The sequence below is a fragment of the Diabrotica virgifera genome, chromosome 6 (genome assembly GCF_917563875.1).
Source record: "Diabrotica virgifera virgifera chromosome 6, PGI_DIABVI_V3a".
Taxonomy (NCBI): Eukaryota; Metazoa; Arthropoda; class Insecta; order Coleoptera; family Chrysomelidae; genus Diabrotica; species Diabrotica virgifera.
Window position 1 is genome coordinate 37,649,485 of NC_065448.1, and position 20,637 is coordinate 37,670,121.

The 20,637-nt window shown below is 33.0% G+C and overlaps 1 protein-coding gene across 4 annotated transcripts in view; it reads right to left on the bottom strand.

The window, feature by feature from the left end:
- Window positions 1-20,637, bottom strand: part of LOC114333789 (CLIP-associating protein) — a 271,149-nt gene that overhangs the window by 165,398 nt on the left and 85,114 nt on the right. For all 4 annotated transcript variants that reach the window (XM_050653967.1, XM_050653966.1, XM_050653965.1 and 1 more), the window contains exons 3-4: window positions 16,571-16,848; window positions 6,821-7,077 (exon numbers count right to left, since the gene is read on the bottom strand). In XM_050653967.1, the coding sequence (XP_050509924.1) occupies window positions 6,821-7,077; window positions 16,571-16,848 (535 nt within the window). The remainder of the gene's footprint in view (window positions 1-6,820; window positions 7,078-16,570; window positions 16,849-20,637) is intronic.

Genomic DNA, 20,637 nt, shown 5'->3' on the forward strand with positions numbered 1-20,637 from the left:
CCATCCAATATGCGGTCTACCATCCAATATGCGGTCTACCGCAGAGTAACTAATTCGTTATGTGGTCTATCACAGAGTAGTTATTTCGATATGCGGCCACCACTAAATAATGTTAATGCATTCAGTAAATTTTGCAACTACTCGTATATACAGTATGGTGCAAATGAAAGGAATAAATTCTTTATTTCGTAAACCGATGACATTAGGGAAAATCCCGAAACAGGTCGATTTTTGTTTTTAAATTATGATATTTTGAATGAAGTAAAAGACAGACGTACTCTCAATCATTTATTGTAACTTCCGACGACCGGTTTCGCTCTCTAAAGTATGCAGAGCATCTTCAGGTCAACGGTTACAAGTAACTAAATGATTCGGTTACAAGGAGGTACTACCTCAGTATTCATTAACATGATATATCTGCTTAAGTTATGCTAACGGGATATGGTGGAATAGACGGAGAATGTTGCAAAGGTAAAAAGTTTATGGAATTTGGGAATTTTTGAGGGTGAAGAGATAGTTGGTGAAAGACAACCAACAAATCTGTACCGGTTTTAAAGATTTTTATTTCTATTTATTAAAAGATTTTTGTTTTTATTTATATTTATTAAAGACTTCTATTTATTAGTGTATGTGTTAGTGTAAGACTAACAACGTTTGGATCAAAACGGGTCGATATCTAATATGTATGTTAGATGTGGACGTGCAGCTGTAACCTAAATTGTTAAAGTCAATACTCCTTGATGTTTTAATGAGAGGAGTAGTGGTCGTAAAAAGAATGAAAAATCGGAAAGCTTAAAAATTGTAGCTAAAAGGGTATATTAGCAGTCATATAGTAATAACAGTAATAAATGTGAATTGATAGACAACAATGTAGGTACATGAAATTGAGATATAAATTAAAGGGTGAGAATTAGAGTAGAAAAGAAAAGAAAGGAAGGGATTAAAATTCAGTTGAAAGTAATTGATTGTAAATTGAGACTATGTATTATTGATATAAGCAGTGAAGAAACATTAATAAACTATTGAAACAGATAAAAGAAAGGAATAGTAATAAAATATATTTTGGGGGTATACCTACATTGTGTTTTAAAATCTGTCAATAAACCCATTCAACATATGATATTTTGGCATATATATCATACTAGTGTCGTCATCCATCTGGGGGTGATGACGTAATCGATGATTTTTTTAAATGAGAATAGGGGTCGAGTGCTAGCTCATTTGAAAGGTCATTAAATTCACTATTTAGGCATATAAACATTTACACAATTATTTGTACAGGGCGTGCAAAAAAATTTTTAATGAAATTATTTGACAAAAAAGAAGAATGTATGTAGTTTATTTAATTCAAAATACATTTTACTGTTGCCCAGAAACAGAAAAAATGTTTATTTCAAAAATAAACATTGCTTTTCGATTAAATTCAATGTTCAAGCCAGCTCCCGCCAGCCACCTCTTTCTTAGGAAGTTTGAACATTTAATTTAAGCGAAAAACAATGTTTATTTGTGATATAAACATTTTTTTACTGATTTCTAACAGCAATAAAATGTATTTTAAATTAAATAAATTATATAGATTCTTCTTTTTTTGTCAAATAATTTAAATTAAAAAAATTTTTTGGGCGCCCTGTATAAACAATTATGTAAATGTTTATATTAATAAATAGAGAATTGAATGATCTTCCAAATGAGCTAGCACACGACCCCTATTCTCATTTAAAAAAATCATCGATTACTTCATCACGCCCATATGGATGACGTTACTAGTATGACATTTATGGCAAAATATCATAATTTAAAAATAAAAATCGACCTGTTTCAGGATTTTTCCTTAAAGTCGCCGGTTTACGAAATAACGAATTTATTCCTTTCATTTGCACCATACTGTATAGTATCAAAATAAAGCTCATTTTTTGACCTAGGTATTTTAATTACGGTACTGTCTTGGCATTTTAATTATTCAAGTGAAAGTACTTAATTACCCAAATAGGTGCAAAACCAAATTAGAGAAAGTATGACAAACTAATGCAATTTTAATAGGTAATTTAACTAAATGAGTCGACAAACAAATCAGGAATGCTATAGGAAACTATAAGGACATTTGTTATCTTCCAGTTGAATTTATTCTGTCGAATTGGTAACGCCTTATATTGTTAATTTTGTGAGAATCTGTTCGTGCTGTTTAACCGAAAATGCCAAGACGTGTTTTAGATGTAGATACTCTAATTTGTAACCTACATAAGTACTTTATTGCGGAAAAAAACAATGGTGGTCCTTAAAAATCGGTAACGTCTGTACAACAACGCGTGTGCGATGCTTTAGAAATTAGCGAATCAAAATTAAGATCTACAATTAAAAACGAGAATAGTGAAGTGCCGGAAAACGATCACCACCATACTCGCCTGTTATTAAAAACGAACAATATGTTAGAAGGACGAAAATTTCAAATTCGTAATATCATATATCAAATGCGTGCAAATAAGGAACATGTGACTTTAGGTACAATTTTACTTAAGTTAAAAGAGAGGAAATTTGGTGACATCGGCAGAACAAGTTTATGGCAAGTCCTACATAACATAGGATTCAAATTTAAAAAAGAGGATAACAGAAAAGCGCTTTGTGAAAGAAGTTCTGTTGTACACAAGAGAACTGAGTTTCTGAGAAAATAAATATAACATATTTAAAGAAGAAGGGTCAACTTTTGTATATTTAGACGAAACATGGATATTTTCTAAGGGTGCTACCAAGAGAATATGGCAAGATGACAACATAAAATCGATCAAGCATGCTAGTGGAGAAGGGAAGCGACATATAATTCTGCACGCGGGAGGGAAGACAGGCTTTATAGAAGGTGCTGATTTAATATTTTCGTCTACATCAAAAAACAGTGACTATCGTGACAATATGAACACGGAAATGTTTGTGAAATGGTTGCGTGAAAAACTTCTTCCCGGATTAAGTGAGCCCAGCGTAATTATTTTAGACAATGCGCCTTATCATTCAGAAATACTAAACAAAAGTCCAACAAATTCGTGGAATGTAGATAAGATTAAAGAATGGCTAACAAATGAACGCATATCTATTCCACAGCATATATTAAAGTCTGAGTTGTTACGTTTGGCAAAAGAACATGCAAAACCAAAAATCTTTGTGGTGGATCAGGTTACTGAAAGTTACGGGCATCAAGTTTTACGTCTTCCACCATACCACTGCCAGTTTAATCCCATCGAATATATATGGGGAATAGCAAAATAATATTACGACAACCATATTGGGCCTAATGGGTATACAGACGAAGCGGTTTGGGAAACTTGGCGAGAAGCACTTTCAATTGCAACTCCAGAAGTATGGCGGAACTGTATATACAAGTGCGAAAAATTAATTGAGGATTGGTGGATTCGTGAAAATAAAATTAACGAAATAAGCCCAATCATAATAACAATTAACGGTGACGACAGCGATGATGATGACAGCGATGGCGATGATAGTGTGAACAATAACGACTAAATCATTTTAGTAAAAAAATTGGTACGTATATTGACTTAATAATATTTAGCATTTTACTTAAATATTTGATGTTTACATAATGCCCTGCTGTAGGATTTCCGGATCCTTTTCAAGGCGTGATTTGTTTGAAATCGAAACTATTTGTAGATATTGTAGGTACATACGTAATATTATAATATTGTTTTTAATAATTTTTATTTTCGGGAAAAATACCCCATTATACATATAAACTATAAAATATACATGACTAACATAGAAAACATGCGATCTGATAAAAGAATAAAACAAGCTCAAATTAGTTTACAATGTCATATAAACGCTTTTTACACGCGTCAATTGACTTTAATTTAAAAACATCCAACGTCAATATATCACTTAAATTGATTGTGACTTTATAGAAAACCATTTTAGAGATTAAATTAAAACATCAACAATACAGCAACGTTTAGCCTTCTACCTTTTATAAGTTATAATTTGTTTTATTTTTATTATATTGATATTCATGAAACAATTAATATTAGGTATATTGATTTTTGGCTACGGATAATGAACTGTTATAAAGAATCACGAAATTATGTCGTTTAGGCTTCTGAGGCTATACAAACACCTAAAATTTAAAATTATTTGATTTATATAAGAACCTCCTCAAATAAAAAATTACTGCGCCCATGTGTAAATAGTTAAACTACAGCGGACCAGTAAATTCGTTCATTTCTTTCTTAATCCATGACCGGTGTAAGTCTACCGAATAGACTTTATATACACACACCGGTAAAATTAGCCGAACACCTTAAAAATGGGACATGTTTGATGTCTCAAATTTCCTAAACCTGTTATCCGATTTGAGTGATTCTTTAGTATATTATAGCCTTATTAGTTAAGAACATCGGTGTAATAATATTGTTGCTAGACAGGTAAATGTCATTTTATACCGGGTGTAACAATCATATTGTGTTTTTTTCTTAAAGTTCGGAACACCCTGTAGAATATTCTAGCATATATAAAATATTGAAATTAAAACTCAATAGCCTTAGGCTTTCTTAACATTTTCTTTTTTGATTCATTTGCTTATGTTGGAAAATAAAAAAGTTATGTGCTTTAACAACTAGTTAGTTTTTCATTAATAAATCCTCATAATAGGGGAGGAAAGTATGCTAAATTTGCAGTTACTCGAGCGTTATGGGGACCTATTGGATTGTGAAGAATGGGTGCTAAAACCAAAAAAGTTAAGTTAAGTTTTCCATAAAGTGTGGGACTCTCCATTTTTTAATTTATTTTTCCATTTTCACCAATCGTTTTTTCCGATTATAGCGTCATCTATCCATAATTGGAAAAAATGTTGCGAATAAAAGTTGCTTATTTTTACGTCAAGAATCCAAATCTGCAATAAAAATTGGGGGCTCCTATTTAAGATTTTAAAGTAACCCCCCACCCCACCTCCGTGGGGGGTCGTGTTGGTGCCATTCGATAGATTTTTGAAAAATATTGAATACGTGTATTTTGCAGATGGAATTCATTGAGGGACCGAAAAAAAAATCTATTCTTAGAAAAACTCGAAACCTTCAGATTAAGATAAGGTAAGTTAAGTACATGCAAAATAGTGTATATTTAAAAAATCTGACGATTTCAGCGGGGCGTAAGAAAATGGGCGAGTCACAAAGTTTCACAAAAAGAAGCGAATATTTCGCGAAATAAACGTCAGATCGAAAAACTAAAAATACTTGTTCAATTTTCAAAAAACTATCGAATAATACTAAACACGACACCCCACGGAGAGGGGTGGGGGGTAAATTAAAAATTTTAAATAAGATCCCTGCGATATTTCGCGAAATGAACATCAGATCGTAAAACTGCAAATACACGTATTCAATATTTTTCAAAAATCTATCGAATGGCACCAAACACGATCCCCCACGGAGGTGGGGTGGGGGGGGGGGGTCACTTTAAAATCTTAAATAGGAGCATCCAATTTTTATTGCAGATTTGGATTCTTGACGTAAATATAAGCAACTTTTATTCGCAACATTTTTTCCAAGTATGGATAGATAGCGCTATAATCGGAAAAAAAACGATTGTTTCAAATGGAAAATTAAATTAAAAAATGAAAAGTCCTCCACTTTATGGAAAACTTAACTTAACTTTTTTCTGGTTTTAGCATATACTCTTCATAATCCAATAGGTCCCCATAACGCTCGAGTAACTGCAAATTTAGCATACTTTCCTCTACTACTATGAGGATTTATTGATGAAAAACATGGATAGTTGTTAACGCATATAACTTTTTTATTATCCCACATAAGTAAATGAATCAAAAAGGAGAATCTTAAGAACGCCTAAGTCTACAATCGTGTTTTAATTTTAATATTTTACATATGCTAGAATATTCCACAGGGTGCTCCAAATTTTAAGAAAAAAACACAGTATGATTGGTACACCCGGTATAAAATGATATTTACCTGTCTAGCAACAATATTATTACAATGATATTCTTAAATAATACGGCTATAACATACTAAAAGAATCACTCAAATCGGACTACTAGTTTAGGAAATTCGAAACATTAAACATGTCCCATTTTTAAGGTGTTCGGCTAATTTTGCCGGTGTGTGTAGTATACAGTATACAAAATGTATATACACATCGACGTTCATTTCACTTTATGTTTTGACTTAATTTGTTTGAAAATGAATCGTGACGCATGGGAGAAAAGTTATAGCGGACGAACAATAACCTGAAATCCCCACATGGAATCTCTTATAGCCCTTGATTTTCTAACGATATTTTGGTTTTTGTTGTTGGTAAAATAGTCAAGAATTTTCTGACCGTGTTAAATATTGTTTCTATTTTGGTTTTCTCAGCACTCTACCTATTTTCTCTGTTGTACCCTTCACATATGGCAGAATGGTTTTGCCAATCTGGTTTTTCATCTTCTGTTGGGTCCGTAATTCTTCTTCGAGCATTCTGAGCTTTTTCGATAGATATGTTGATAAGCCGTTTTTTTAACGCTGTTTTTACATTAAGTACGCATTTCTTCATTTTGATGTTCTTCGTCTGTCAGTCTTTCGGATTTTGTAATCAAGGTTTTGATGACTGAATGCAATTGTGCAGGATGGTGATGTGAATAAATATGCTTTATACATAAAAGAACGGTGATCACGGTCACTGTTTAAAATCACCGTTATTCAAAAATCACTGTCACTGATCACGGCGTGATTTAAAAATCACCACATTAACCATCACTAATACCTAAACTTATAAAGTACGAACAAACAATTCTAATGATCCTAAAAAAGATAAATAATTCAAAACTTACAATCTACTCCTTTGGAAGCCGACGGTAGGAGTTCGCCTCTGGCTTTTGCCTCGTCGAATTTCGCCGAGAGCACCGGCCACTTGGTTTGGGGAACGATATTCCTTCTCTGTAAGTCTACCCTTATTTTCTCTCCGACATGTTTGTACAGGTCCACCAAGGTGTTTAAAGCTGTATCTCTGACTGTCGCAGTGGGATCGGATAACAGATTAACAATTTCGGGAATGAATTTGTTCAGCGTCAACGATTGTGCTCCATGCCTAAAAATATCGATTGCAATATAAAAGGTAAATCATAAATATTGGACAAGGGTTGGCAACAACTCAGTTTAGAAATGGACATTGTTTATTTATGTGAACATTTTCTAATGAGAGTTGACATAACAAACTGATATCGCCGCCGCCTACGAAAAGTATAACTCAGAAAAATGCCGTTAAGAGTAGAACTTTCAATGAACGCCGCGAAAAATATTATTTTCGATTATATTATTGTGAAAATTATAATCCCTGATGAAGTGTTAGCGAAAAAATTTATTTTTTGAGGAGTATAAGCAAAAAACATCATTTCTGTTTGTGGGTCCACGAAAATTATAATTACTAAAAAGTTCTCAGAAATAATTGTTTTTGTCGGCAGAAACAGAAACAGAAACAGAAAGGGAAATAATTGTTTTCGTCGGCATCTATTATGAACTAAATCTTTTCGTTATAAATATTTTAGAAGTTATAATCTTCGCGGACACGCATATAAAAAATTGTATCGCCAACACTTATCAAAGAGTTATTATTTTCACTGGAAATGTATTAGGAATCACATTAATCGTAGGTACCAGCGATATGAGTCTCGGCAGTATTTGTAGAAAATATTCGTAATATAAAACATACATGTAGTCCATTGAAAGCTTAAATTTAGGGTTGCATTGTTTAGAGGACCCAATTTTATATTTTTGATAAATATATTGGGTAGTAAGTATAAGCTTAGGTTCCAGTTTGTGGGATTGACCCCCTTCATCGTCAACTTATTCTTTGAGCAACATTCTTGAGAAGTACGTGTGTATGTACAAGAACACTAAGGACTATCCGCAAGTATAATATTTGATGGCTATTCCGAAAGTTCTGATATTGCAGGAACAAAGTCGTGGACATAAGAGCACCGTACTAACATTATCTACTAACATTATCCCAATGTTAATTTCTTGGAATAAATGCAGATACAGTCGTGATCATCCGTTCTGCGCTTGCTGCATCTCAATCCTATGATTATATGGCTATCGCAGCAGAGGAAATTGACATTTGTCTTGCTCACTGCATTAGGAAGGATGTAGGAAGGATGTCCGATGTATTTTATTAAAAACCTTCAAAAGGATGTAAACATGCTCCAAGCTTTTCAAGATGAGACACAACATCAGCAGCTTACAAGATAATTCATTAAAAGTTTACAGAAACATCCTGAGGAGCTAGCGGAACAGCATTATTTCTCAGTAAGAAAGTCGAGCCTATAGGGCTTTTCATCGATTGTCATTTGTTTCGAGCTTCTGTCATGTGTCACATAATATTAATATATCTACGCCATACGTCTTTGATTTGTATCATTGTTATATACCAATAACGTATGACGTAGATATATTAATATTACGTGACAAATGACAGAAGCTCGAAACAAATGACTGTGAATGAAAAGCCCTATTTACTCACTGTCGTTGTCACTGTTTTTTCGCCTTTTTATATGAAAATAAAGATGAATGTTACAATTCTTTCTGAAACGTATTGAAACTCTGATCTGATTTTGGTATCTTTACTATCTTTGGTGTATTAGTAAAGCTACACTTTCTTTGATCCCGTTTTCTTTTGCTACTCCACTGTAGATTTGTACGGATTGCTGTACGAAGTTTTCTAGTAGAAACACTAAGTTATTTTTTTGGGAAATTGTGAGAACGACTTCCGAAGTGAAAATTGAAACGTCAAAATAAAACTATTTAAAAGTAAAATTGTGGCTTATTCCCAATAAACATAGTAAATTGCAATATGATGCCACAAGAAAATAGCTTAACAATATTAAGCAACCGGTATGGCGCCTAGTGTCACTCAAAATTTTAGAAGATTGAAAGTTCTATACGGAAAACTGACACATTGTCAAAATTCAATTAAATTTTTACGAAGATTAATATTAAAGGGTTTGAAGTTACGCCCAGTATATTTAAGCAGAAGGTTACAAAAAATTCTACAAAAAGCCAGTTTAGCCAAGATCCAAGAAAGGTTACAAAATCATAGAACAACAATAAAAGTAAAAGTAGAAGGATTAACTGAGCGAATTGAAGTTGGAAATGGGAGGGAGAAGGATTAATAGTCGAGGAAATGAAGCATTTTGGATCGCAATTTTTTCGTCCAGCATGGATTTACTTGAAATTTTCACAGAAGGTACGGAAAAGTCCAAGGATCATTTTCTATTTCATGCTACGCTATATCATGCTGTACGCTAAAACCTTGGGGGTGGAATTTTTTTATTAAATTTTAACCATGTAAATCGACGTAAAACGTAATTAGAAAAAAAAAATGTTTTTTACATTTTTTTCGTAAAACTAATATTTTTCGAGTTATTCGCGGTTGAAAGTAACAGTTTTTCGACGAAAAAATCCACTTTATTAGAGAGATTTTTTTAGAATAACTCGAACAATATGTATTTAAATCAAAAAAACTGTAGCCATTGAAATTGTGTCTTTTAGTAACACAAACCAAATTATTTTTCTATAATATTTTTACGACCAATACAAACGGAGATACGGCATGCTAAAGGTTAGCTTTTTTCGTCAAATGTATAATTTGAAATATTCAAAGCCAAATAACGGGAAAACTTTGCATTTTTCGAGGAAAACTTAGATAATCTTTTTCAAGATACAATTAGACCTTTCGAAAGAAGAAAACAAAAAGTTTCTATCATAAAAACTGAGTGACTTATGATCAAAAAAAGGTCGGTACCTGCTTTTCTTTATGAAAAAATCAGTGAACACAACCACCTAACTACCCTCCTAATTAAAAATTGGTTTTCACCTTTCTGTAATTCCTTTTATATTTGTATTATCAATACACCCAACAAGTTTGACCCATTTAAAAGGCCTAATTTTAGAAAAAATTGGAGTTTAAAGAAAAATAGATTTTTTGCAATTTCGTATTTTTCACCATTTTCTTCAAAATATCTCCGAAAATACTAGAGATACGAAAAAAATGATAGACTACTAAATTGTAGCTTTTTTCATAACTAAAATTTTCTTGTTCATAGATTTTTATTACAGTGAATAGTTAGCGAGATATAGCTGTTTAAAACCTCTATTTACGAGCAAGCACCCCCTTATCGAGCCCTTTAAACCCACCCCAATTAAAAACTAAGGGATCTTACGGAATTTAATTTACATAGTCCTATAGCTCTTCAAAAATCTTACAAGATCATTTTTGAAAAAACTTTTTATCGCCAAAAATAAAGGAGCTGTTTATAAAACGAATTTTTTTTTCGAAAAATTCGAATAGTCCGCTTACAGAGCATTTTCAATGTATATAATACCACAGAACTAGTTCGTAAACTGGAAGATGACTAAAAAACCATTTGTACTTGTATTTGTACATATTTGTAAATTCGTAGTTTTGTGTAAATAAATATTTTTGTAATTCTTTAATTCTATTTTTTTTTTCTGTATAGATATATTAAATTATCTACTTATAAAAATTGAAATGTTATTAAGGGTGGTTTGTAAGGGTTGAAATATGATAACCTTTGATCCTTTAGCATAAAACAATCATTATTTAACCAATCAAAACTAAATTTTACCCATATTAAAGTTTACAAAGTTTGTATATAATTTTTGACAATAAGGGGTAGTTTACACCTCTAAAAATAATCAACGTCCTTGAGTATGATATAGAATATAAAGTACAAGGTGAGATGATCCTAATCTCAAATTTTTATGTAAATAGATGCAAGCCGAAATTATTCTTTTAGGATAAGTCAATTTTTTATATATAGCTCCAACAAGGGTGGTTGTAAGGGTTGAAATATTATGATATTATATCTTAAAGATATATTAATGATATATTTAATCATCGCTAGAGCAGTGGAGGAAACAAGTATCCGGAATGGGAATAGACATAGGCAGTGGTAAATGTCTAACAACTTTGTTTTTTGCAGATGATCAGGTAGTCGTAGCGAATGATGAGGAAGACATGGACTACATGTTTAGAAAACTAAAGAAAGAATATGAAAAATGGGGCCTCAATATGAATATGTCAAAGACAGAGTATCTTAAAATAGGGGATGATGAAGAAGATCCAGAGTTAGAAATTAGAACCACGAAAAGATGTAATGAATATAAATATCTCGGATCTATAATATCTAAAGAAGGCACTACCAAAAGAGACATCGAAAAGAGAACGCAGCAGGGCAAAAAAGCGGTAAACATTCTGAGCTCTCTACTGTGGTCTAAAGATATAAGGCAAGAAACGAAATTGACAATCTATCGTACCTTGGTAGAGCCTATTATGACTTATGGGGCAGAAGTTTGGCAGATGACAAAAAAAGATAGGAAAAGAATAAAAGTAGTAGAAATGGATTATCTAAGGAGAGCGTGTGGTATATCTAAAAAAGATCACATCAGGAATGAAGATATTAGAAGGAGGACACATACTGTATATTCCAGTGTAGATAAAATTGAAACTAGCCAACTAGTGTGGTATGGTCACGTGAAACGAATGAATGAAGATAGATGGCCAAAGAAAGCTTTAAATTACATACCACACCAAAGAAGAAGAAGGGGAAGACCTTCAGTTGCCTGGGAAGAAAATGTACGGCACATCATGAAAGATAGAGCCATCAAAGAAGACGAGTGGATGGACAGAAAACGATGGCGGTCGAAAGGCGAGAAGCGGCAGAGGCTGTAGGAACCTCGCTGATAGATAGATAGATATCTTAAAGCATAAAACAATCATCACGTAACTAATAAGAACCAAATGTTGACAATATTAAAGTTTAAAATGTTATTTTATAATTTTTTACAATTAGGGGTAGTTTTCACCCTTAAAAAACCAAAAGCGTACAACGGCTCAATATAGAAAATGAAATAGAGGGTGAAATGAGCCTAATCCCAAATTTTTGTACAAATCGATGCTGGACGAAAAAATTGCGATGTTTTGCCATTTTTTCAGTTTCATTTCCTCGACTATAAATGATATAAAAAAGTAACAATTAAAAAATTTACCAAATGGGATAAAAACAATCTAATATACAGACGACGCAATACTAATCTCTCAAAGTGGATGATTTACAACGTATGCTGTACCAATTTAATATAATCGGCAGAAAATTGAACATGTTAATTTCCCAAAAAAAGATAACATGCTTGGTTATAACAGTAAATCTACTAAATAATAGAACAAGTCATGGAGTTTAAATGTCTCTAGGCATCACACTATCTAGCTACGCAAAGCTCGAAACAGAAGTGGAAGGTCAAGTGAATAGAGCAAACAGATATGCAGGGTACCTGACTGAAACAATATGGAGAAATAAAAATATCGGAAAAGAAATGAAGGACAGAATTTATAGACTACAGGCCCATGTCCAAAATGGATGGGTCATATGAACCACCAGGTGACGTTTATAGGACGAGATCAGAGCATAAAATAATAAGATTCAGCACTATGCCGTCACTTGTAAGCAGTCCAACTGAGTGCTGGTGAGAATTCAAAAGTGCAGGTAGAGTGGGTACATTTTGGTCATATATTTTTGTACGGCATTTTTACCATAGATAGATCCATGAAAAATAATAAGAAAGCGCGCAGTGCCGTACAAAAATGGCGAGCCACAAAGTTGGTAAATTTTTTTTTGATTTTCTGACAATTTCCAGGGTAAATTTGGTCATTTGATACTGTACGGCATCAGTTTCATACTGTTTTAATACAACTTCTAATCCATTATTCCGCAACACCGTACAAAAATCATGCGACAAGGGGGAAAAATCGAGGGTTGCAATCCCCTCTTTTTCCGTGGTCCGGGGGGTGATTTGAAAAAGTACGGCTTCGGTTCCAAAACATTATTTAGCACTCAAAAGTACTATTAAAAATAATGCCGTCAAAAAATTATTGTTCATTTGAATGTATATTAATACTTATGTTCATTTCATGGTATACTTGATTTATAAAGCTAAAAAATCATTTGACTCTGTACGGCAATTTTTTCTTTAATATTATATTGTAAAATATAATTATTATATAGTATTGCCGTTCAAAAGAAACTGTTCTAAAAAAAATTATAGAGAAATACAAAAACAGAAATTTTTAAAAATATTGCCACAGTTTAAATATTCATAGATTAATAAAATATAGCAATTTCATACATTTATCCTTTGTTTTAAATAGTCTTAAGATAAATAAATTAGGAAAAAATGATGCCGTACATTTTAATGCATACCATATCTTTTAGGTTGATGATAATGACGCTACCATGTTAAAGGTACATAGTATTTTATGGTCATTTGATACTGTACGGTATTAACATATTTTTGAAGAGAACAATTATTATTGATAATATATGATAAAATCATTATGACGTCTAACTGAAGTGAAAGGGTGTGTAGGTATATATAATATCCAAGAATTGAAACTGTAAATCCCAGTATCGACAGATTTGTATACTTTTTGGTTTAATATATACTTCAAGCATTATTGTTACATGTATATAATTGATTTGTTTCATTGTAATGATGTGAATAAATAAAACAACTACTATTTTTTAGAAAAATTTCTACTAGAAAACGACTACTTAGCACACAGTACAGTATTATAGGCAGGTGTAGATAATATGCCTACAAATGCTAAACGTCTTAACATAACGTTGCTCTTAAGCGATATAAATATATGTAAATTATATTTATTTAATATTTTTATTACTTTTTTATTAATATGAACTTTCAGATTTGTACGGCGTTAACTTTTTATAAATTATTGCATTAACCCTTAAACGCCCAACCTATTTTAGGTTCCATGTACGCCCAAGGGTGGGTAAAAAATGTCCACCTCGAAAATAGCTAATAAATTTACTGCGAGTTGTTGGAAATGGATTAAACTTAAGATTTTCTTGCTTGATAAAACAGCTTCTTCTAAAATATTAATATAAACAATTTACTAACCTTACAACAAATGAACATCAAAATTAACATACCAGTAAAAACCAATAATTCAGTTTTGTCGATTTTCTCCACATTATTCTTTTCAGCCTCCTCATTGGCGGAAATTTATGTCGATTAATTAATTATACGTCGATAATTATTTGGATTATGGTCCTACCAACAAGAAATTATATAGAAACCTTTAGTAACAAGTTTTACCAAGGGTGTACTTTTTATTCCCACCCATATTTAACTCAAGATATTACTTTTATTTTCAAAAATATCGGTATAACCAAATTAACATTCCATAAAGGGCTGTCTTTTTAACAATAAATAATTTTTGAAAATTTTTTAAACACGTTATAAATATGTTACAAGGGAATACGCATTAGGTGGATATTTTTTACCCACCCTTGGGCGTTTAAGGGTTAAGTACAAATGAACGATCTAAATGCCGCATAAAAAAATATCGTCATAAATTTCACTTTACATTTCGTTATATGGATTTTTCGTACATTTCATTCTGTGGATTTTTCCTTGAGTGAGTGTGATTTTTCCTGTGGATTTTAATTCCTACAAACCTTTGGACCAACGAAAATGTACGGCATGTAAAATAATGTTATCTATGCATAAAATACTTTCAAAATAAATTAATTTTATGTTGTTTCAAATCACCTCCCGGACCACGGAAAGAGAGGGGATTGCAACCCTCGATTTTTTCCCCTTGTCGCATGACTTTTGTACGGCGTTGCGGAATAATGGATTAGAAGTTGTATTAAAACAGTATGAAACTGATGCCGTACAGTATCAAATGACCAAATTTACCCTGGAAATTGTCAGAAAATCAAAAAAATTTACCAACTTTGTGGCTCGCCATTTTTGTACGGCGCTGCGCGCTTTCTTATTATTTTTCATGGATCTATCTATGGTAAAAATGCCGTACAAAAATATATGACCAAAATGTACCCACTCTACCTGCACTTTTGAATTCTCACCAGCACTCAGTTGGACTGCTTACAAGTGACGGCATAGTGCTGAATCTTATTATTTTATGCTCTGATATCGTCCTATATACGTCACCTGGTGGTTCATATGACCCATCCATTTTGGACATGGGCCTGTAGTCTATTATAAAACAGTCGTCAAAATCCTTAGAAAAATCGACAGTAAGACACTATTAGTCCTTGGGCCCACATATAAAATTATTAGTTATGACCACACGGCCGAAACTATTTGTACTTGTTATTTGGGTGGAGTCAGACAAATTTGGAGCTTGGCGCATTATGGTAGTGGGGCGTTTGTCTGTCAAGATGTCACGAAGTTGTCAATTTTATGCAAGAAAAAAATCCACATTGGTCAATTTATTCTAATCAATGGTTTTTATCATATACCTAAACAGCGAAAACAATTTTGTCGTACAAAAATATTGGGCCATATGACGCGTGGGACACGCTAAATATGTCAAATTTATGAAAATAACAAATTTATTACCAAATTTATTACTAATTTTAACAGAATCTATCATAAAAGATTTTTACAATAATGTGGTAATCTTGTCGGACATTTTTCACGGGGCATATGCGTAGTCGGATGCGCCGAAGATGTCAATTTCCTGGAATTTTTTTATTTAGTACCACATCTGTCATTTTTATTTTGTACTGTTTTTTTTACATGTGTAATGCATATTAGATCACTTGTCGGACAAAAATAATGGGTCCAAAATGTTCCGAAATTTTCCCTCTTGTCGGAACTTTTTTTGAAAATTCGAGAAAAGAAACTACAGAACGATGTTTGTCATTGTTCAAGGAGTGTGTACACAAATTTTAAGATAAAAATTTTTCCAAAATTTTCCCTCTTGTAGGAAAATTTTTTGGAAAATTTTGGGTACAACTCTACGTCACGCCCTTTTAAATGTTGTACTTAGTGTGTGTACCAATTTTCAGCTAAATTGATTCAAAAGTAACCGAGAAAAACTGTTTTAAAATTTTTTTTGACAATGCCTCCTCTTAAGGGGGCGTCGATAACCTAAAAGAATTAAGTTTTCTGTTCGTTTGTCCCAACATTTTTGACAGACAATTACATTTTTTGTTTAAGAATATAATTACTTGTAACCTACTACTTTTGTCGGAAAAATGGTTGTGAAGATAAAGGATGCACGAACCCAGCATAGTTTAAAAGTATATCTTACTAATAAAAATTCAATTTTTTGTCCGACTGTCGATTTGCCCCAATATTTTTGTCGGACACTTAGATTGTTTGATTTAGAATATAACTACTTATAACCTCCTATTTTTGTCGGAAAAATGGTTGTAAATAAAAAAATTCCAGAAAATTGACATCTTACTCTCATAAGCCGAATGACAACAAATAGAATAGTAAAGATAACTGAGATGGTTCCCCAATAGGAAGACGATGAGAGGGAAAACCACGAATACGATAGAACGACAACTTACTGGTCGTCCATATGAAGAGTTTACCAATATACCGAAAAAACTAGGCTAATAGCGACGCCCTCTCTTAACGAACCACTATTGAACAGCCTATTACCAAGAGATTTCGACAGAAGGATTAAGATTGCTTGAAAAATTAAACTTACAAAAAATACTTACTCATTTAATGTATTAACTAAACATCTTAGGACTTCTTCCCTGATTTTTGCATTTTTGTGTGTAAAACCTGGATGAAGTTTTTCGATGAGCGTCTGGGGAGTTAGGACATTTCGTTCAAGTAGTTTCAGGATAAGAAGTTGAGATTTTTCCCTGACTGTGTCTTTGGCATCTCCTAATCTATCAATTACGTTCGGTAATATCGTTTGTATATATGGCTTAAAATCTGTTCCTAAACGATCTATCAGATATGTCAATACTTCTATACCATTACTTGAAACCTGGAAAGAAAAAACATCGTCAGATCATAATAGTAATAATTGTTTTAGTGTGCGACTCAATGTGAAATTGAAACAATTAGACATTCACGTCTGTCTTAAATTGCTATATAGATGAAAGTAAAGATGATTCAAATTTATTATTATTATTATTTCGGCTTTACCGTAGCCTCCTCGGAGCACCTGTTTAGAGGCATTGAACTGGAATCAAATCTTTTCATCTCTTCGGTGTAATTATTAAAATAATTACCAAAGATTACATAATTATCATCTATGAATCGTAAGTCAACTGAGTCAGGAACTAAAATTCGAATTGTTATCCTCTGATGCCTTTTAGACAAGGGGATCTATAATTGCATCCACGACCTGTCGTTCACCGTGATAAAAGTGTTTAGCGAACTATGTAGTTCCTTTTATACTCACAAAATGAATACAAATAACGTATGGTCCTAAAGTTTTGGGAAAAATTTCAAAAGCATATAACTCTGACCACAATAATCTTATATTTTTATTAAATTATTCAACAATTTAACGTAACTATCCTTATTATACATCAAAATTCAAATGACAGAAAAGGGACCATTATTTTCGATTTCCCTAATAATTCCCCTGACACGTTGCATCATCCTTTGGACGACCTCGGCGTCAATTTCTCTAATTTTTGTACATATGGGCCGTCTTAACTGTTCCTGATTTTGTGCTTCCCATCCGTTATTATAGACTTTCCGACTTAATATTGCCCAGAACTCTTCAATTGGACGAGCCTGAGGTAGGTTGGGGGGATTGTCTGCTTTCGGTACAAAGGTAATGTTGTTAGTTTCGTACCAGTCCCTTGTGATCCTCGCGTAGTGACATGAAGCAAGATCTGGCCAAAAGACTATTTGATCATTTGCATGATGTGTGTTCACAAACTGAAGCAATTAAAAAAAATTTTTTGAATATAAATATTTGCGTTTAAGGCTTCGCCTCGAACAACACCAATGTAGGGCTGTGAGATAAAGCCAGCCTCAGAAATTTCACACCATACCAAAATTTTGTCCTCAAATTTTTTCTTACTTTTGAATTTTATTTCATCAGGTACATTTTCGTAATCGTTCGTGTAAAACCCATCGTTACCCTTCATCTCAGAGTTGGACAAAGTAAAATATTTTTCATCGTCCATCACGATAAACTTGTTGACGAAATGCACTCGCCTTAACGCGCGGCAACATCTCGGAATTCTCTCTAATTGATCCTCTGTGTATTTTGGAGCTTTCCTTCTTTTCCGGTAGATAATATTGTTACTCGATAGGGTCCTGTATACTGTAGTCTTTCCAACATGAAATCTTCTGGCCAGTTTTCGCTGTGAGACCCCATTTTTTTTCTTAGCTGCTTCAATCAGTCTTGCCTCTCTTATATGGTTCAAAATCCGCGGTCGGCCACTTTTACGCAAGTTAACACATGGTATCCCTTCTTCACATTCTCTGATTGTGCGATAAATTGTCGATTTGCTTATGTTTTGATCTCGATAAATATAACAAGATCTCGTTTCGACATTCGCCCAACCATATTATAAACACCTCGACGAATATCAATTTTATAAGACATTTTGCAGAGCACAAACCAAAATATTCTGCTTTGTTTATTAAATGTCAATAACTGATGACATTTCAATTCCATGGCCTTCTTTGTTAAATGCATTTTGCTTCTCTCAATCAGACAAGATGAAATTTTTCCCAAAACTTTAGGACCATACGTTAAAATGAAAGTACAGATGGTGCAGATTTGATTACAGGACAGGGCCTCTACTATGTGCTTATACGTATTTCGGCGTTACCGTAGCCTCTTCGGAGTACCTGTGTGGGGACACTGAATTGGAATCAAATCTTTTCTATGTATTGCTTTATATTTACATCTTAAAAGGCATCAGATCAGAGGATAACAATTCGAATTTTAGTTCCTGACTCAGTTGACTTACGATGTTATCATAGATGATATTAATTTTATATTAAAAAATGATGGCTCTCCTACTTTCTTTAAAAACTTATCGAAATTGGCAATATACCTGACTATTTGTACTCCTGACTTAAACCATCTGCTTTTACATACTGCATCCCCAAATTTAAAAACTAAAAGAATCATCTTCTAGCGGAAAATACTGGTGAGATTTAGAGTGCGAAGAAGCAGTCAGAAGAAGACGGGAAAGTTCTTGTGTCAAAGATAATCTAAACCAAGAAAACCTACTAAACTATAAAAAAGATGATGCACACGTCAAGATCACTAAACTAATAGTATGGTATAACTAGACCCAAACCCAGACATCCAAAGTGAAAGTTATCCTTCAACACCAAATTGTTCTATTTGGTCCACATATTGTTCAGTCAAAAGTTACACCATTTTGAGCGTCGGGTTTGGGGAGCAGGTGGGGAAAAAGTCGGCAAATTAGTAGGTTTTCGTCAATATTTCTACAACTCTGCGGTTTAGCGTGAATGTTATATACAAAAATGTTCGACATTAAATTTTGAACCAAAAAGGTTGTATGCATAATCCACCTAAAATTAACGGTTCCAAAGTGACGGAGGTAGTATAGTATAATTGGTCCAAAAAAAGGCCTAACCGTCATCCAAAATAAAAGTTTTCCTTTAACACCAAATTGTCCTATATGGTCCACATATTGTTCTGTAAAAAGTTACACCATTTTGAGCGTCGAGTTTGGGGGAGGGGGATGGGAGAAGTCGGTAAATTAGTAGTTTTTTACGATTTTGGTAAATATTTCTAAACCTAAGCGGTTTAGCGTAAACAATATTCAATACAAAAATTTAATGTTCTACCTACATTAAATTTGAAACGAAAATTTTACTGTTGGAAAGATATTCATGCGACATTGTCCATAGAAAGTTCAGAGTGGGTTTCTTCGTACCAGAGATTTATATGGCCTAGGCTTGTAGAAGCCTCTTGGAGGTGGTGAGGTTGACGTTCCTTCAAGAGCTTATGAATAACATACCACCGGTTATTTAAATAGCAACAATCCTGTGCCAAAAATTAGTTTCCTCAGTGATAATATTATAATTTGCCCAAAAAATGTAAAAAAATGGAAACCTCCACTTTACATTCTCCATAACTCCGGAACCGTTGATTTTCGAAAAATTATGCATAGGATATTTTTCGTTTCAAATTTAATATAGAACATTTATGTATATAATATTGTTCACGCTAAACCGCTTACGTTTAGAAATATTGACGAAAAACGTAAAAAAGCACTAATTTACTGACTTCTCCCCTCTCCCTCCCCCAAACACGACGCTCAAAATGGTGCAACTTTTTACTGAACAATATCTGGACCATATAGAACAATTTGGTGTTGGAGGAAAACTTTTATTTTGGATGACGGGGTTAGGCCTTTTTTTTGAACCAATTATACTATCCTACGTCCGTAACTTTGGAACCGTTCGTTTTAGAAGGATTGTGCGTAGGACCTTTTTGTTTAAAATTCAATGTAGAACATTTTTGTATAAAACATTGTTCACGCTAAACCGCGTAGTTTTAGAAATATTGACGAAAAACTTAAAAAAAACTACTAATTTACCGACTTCTCCCCCACCTCCCCTCCAAACCCGACGCTCAAAATGGTGTAACTTTTTACTGAACAATATGTGGACCATATAGAACAATTTGGTGTTGGAGGAAAACTTTCACTTTGGATGTCTGGGTTATGCCTTATTTTGGATCAATTGTATCATACTATAAACAATCTAAAAGAAACAGCTGGAGAAATTATGCCGGGTCCTTAAATAGGTCGGTCCCTATTGAAGA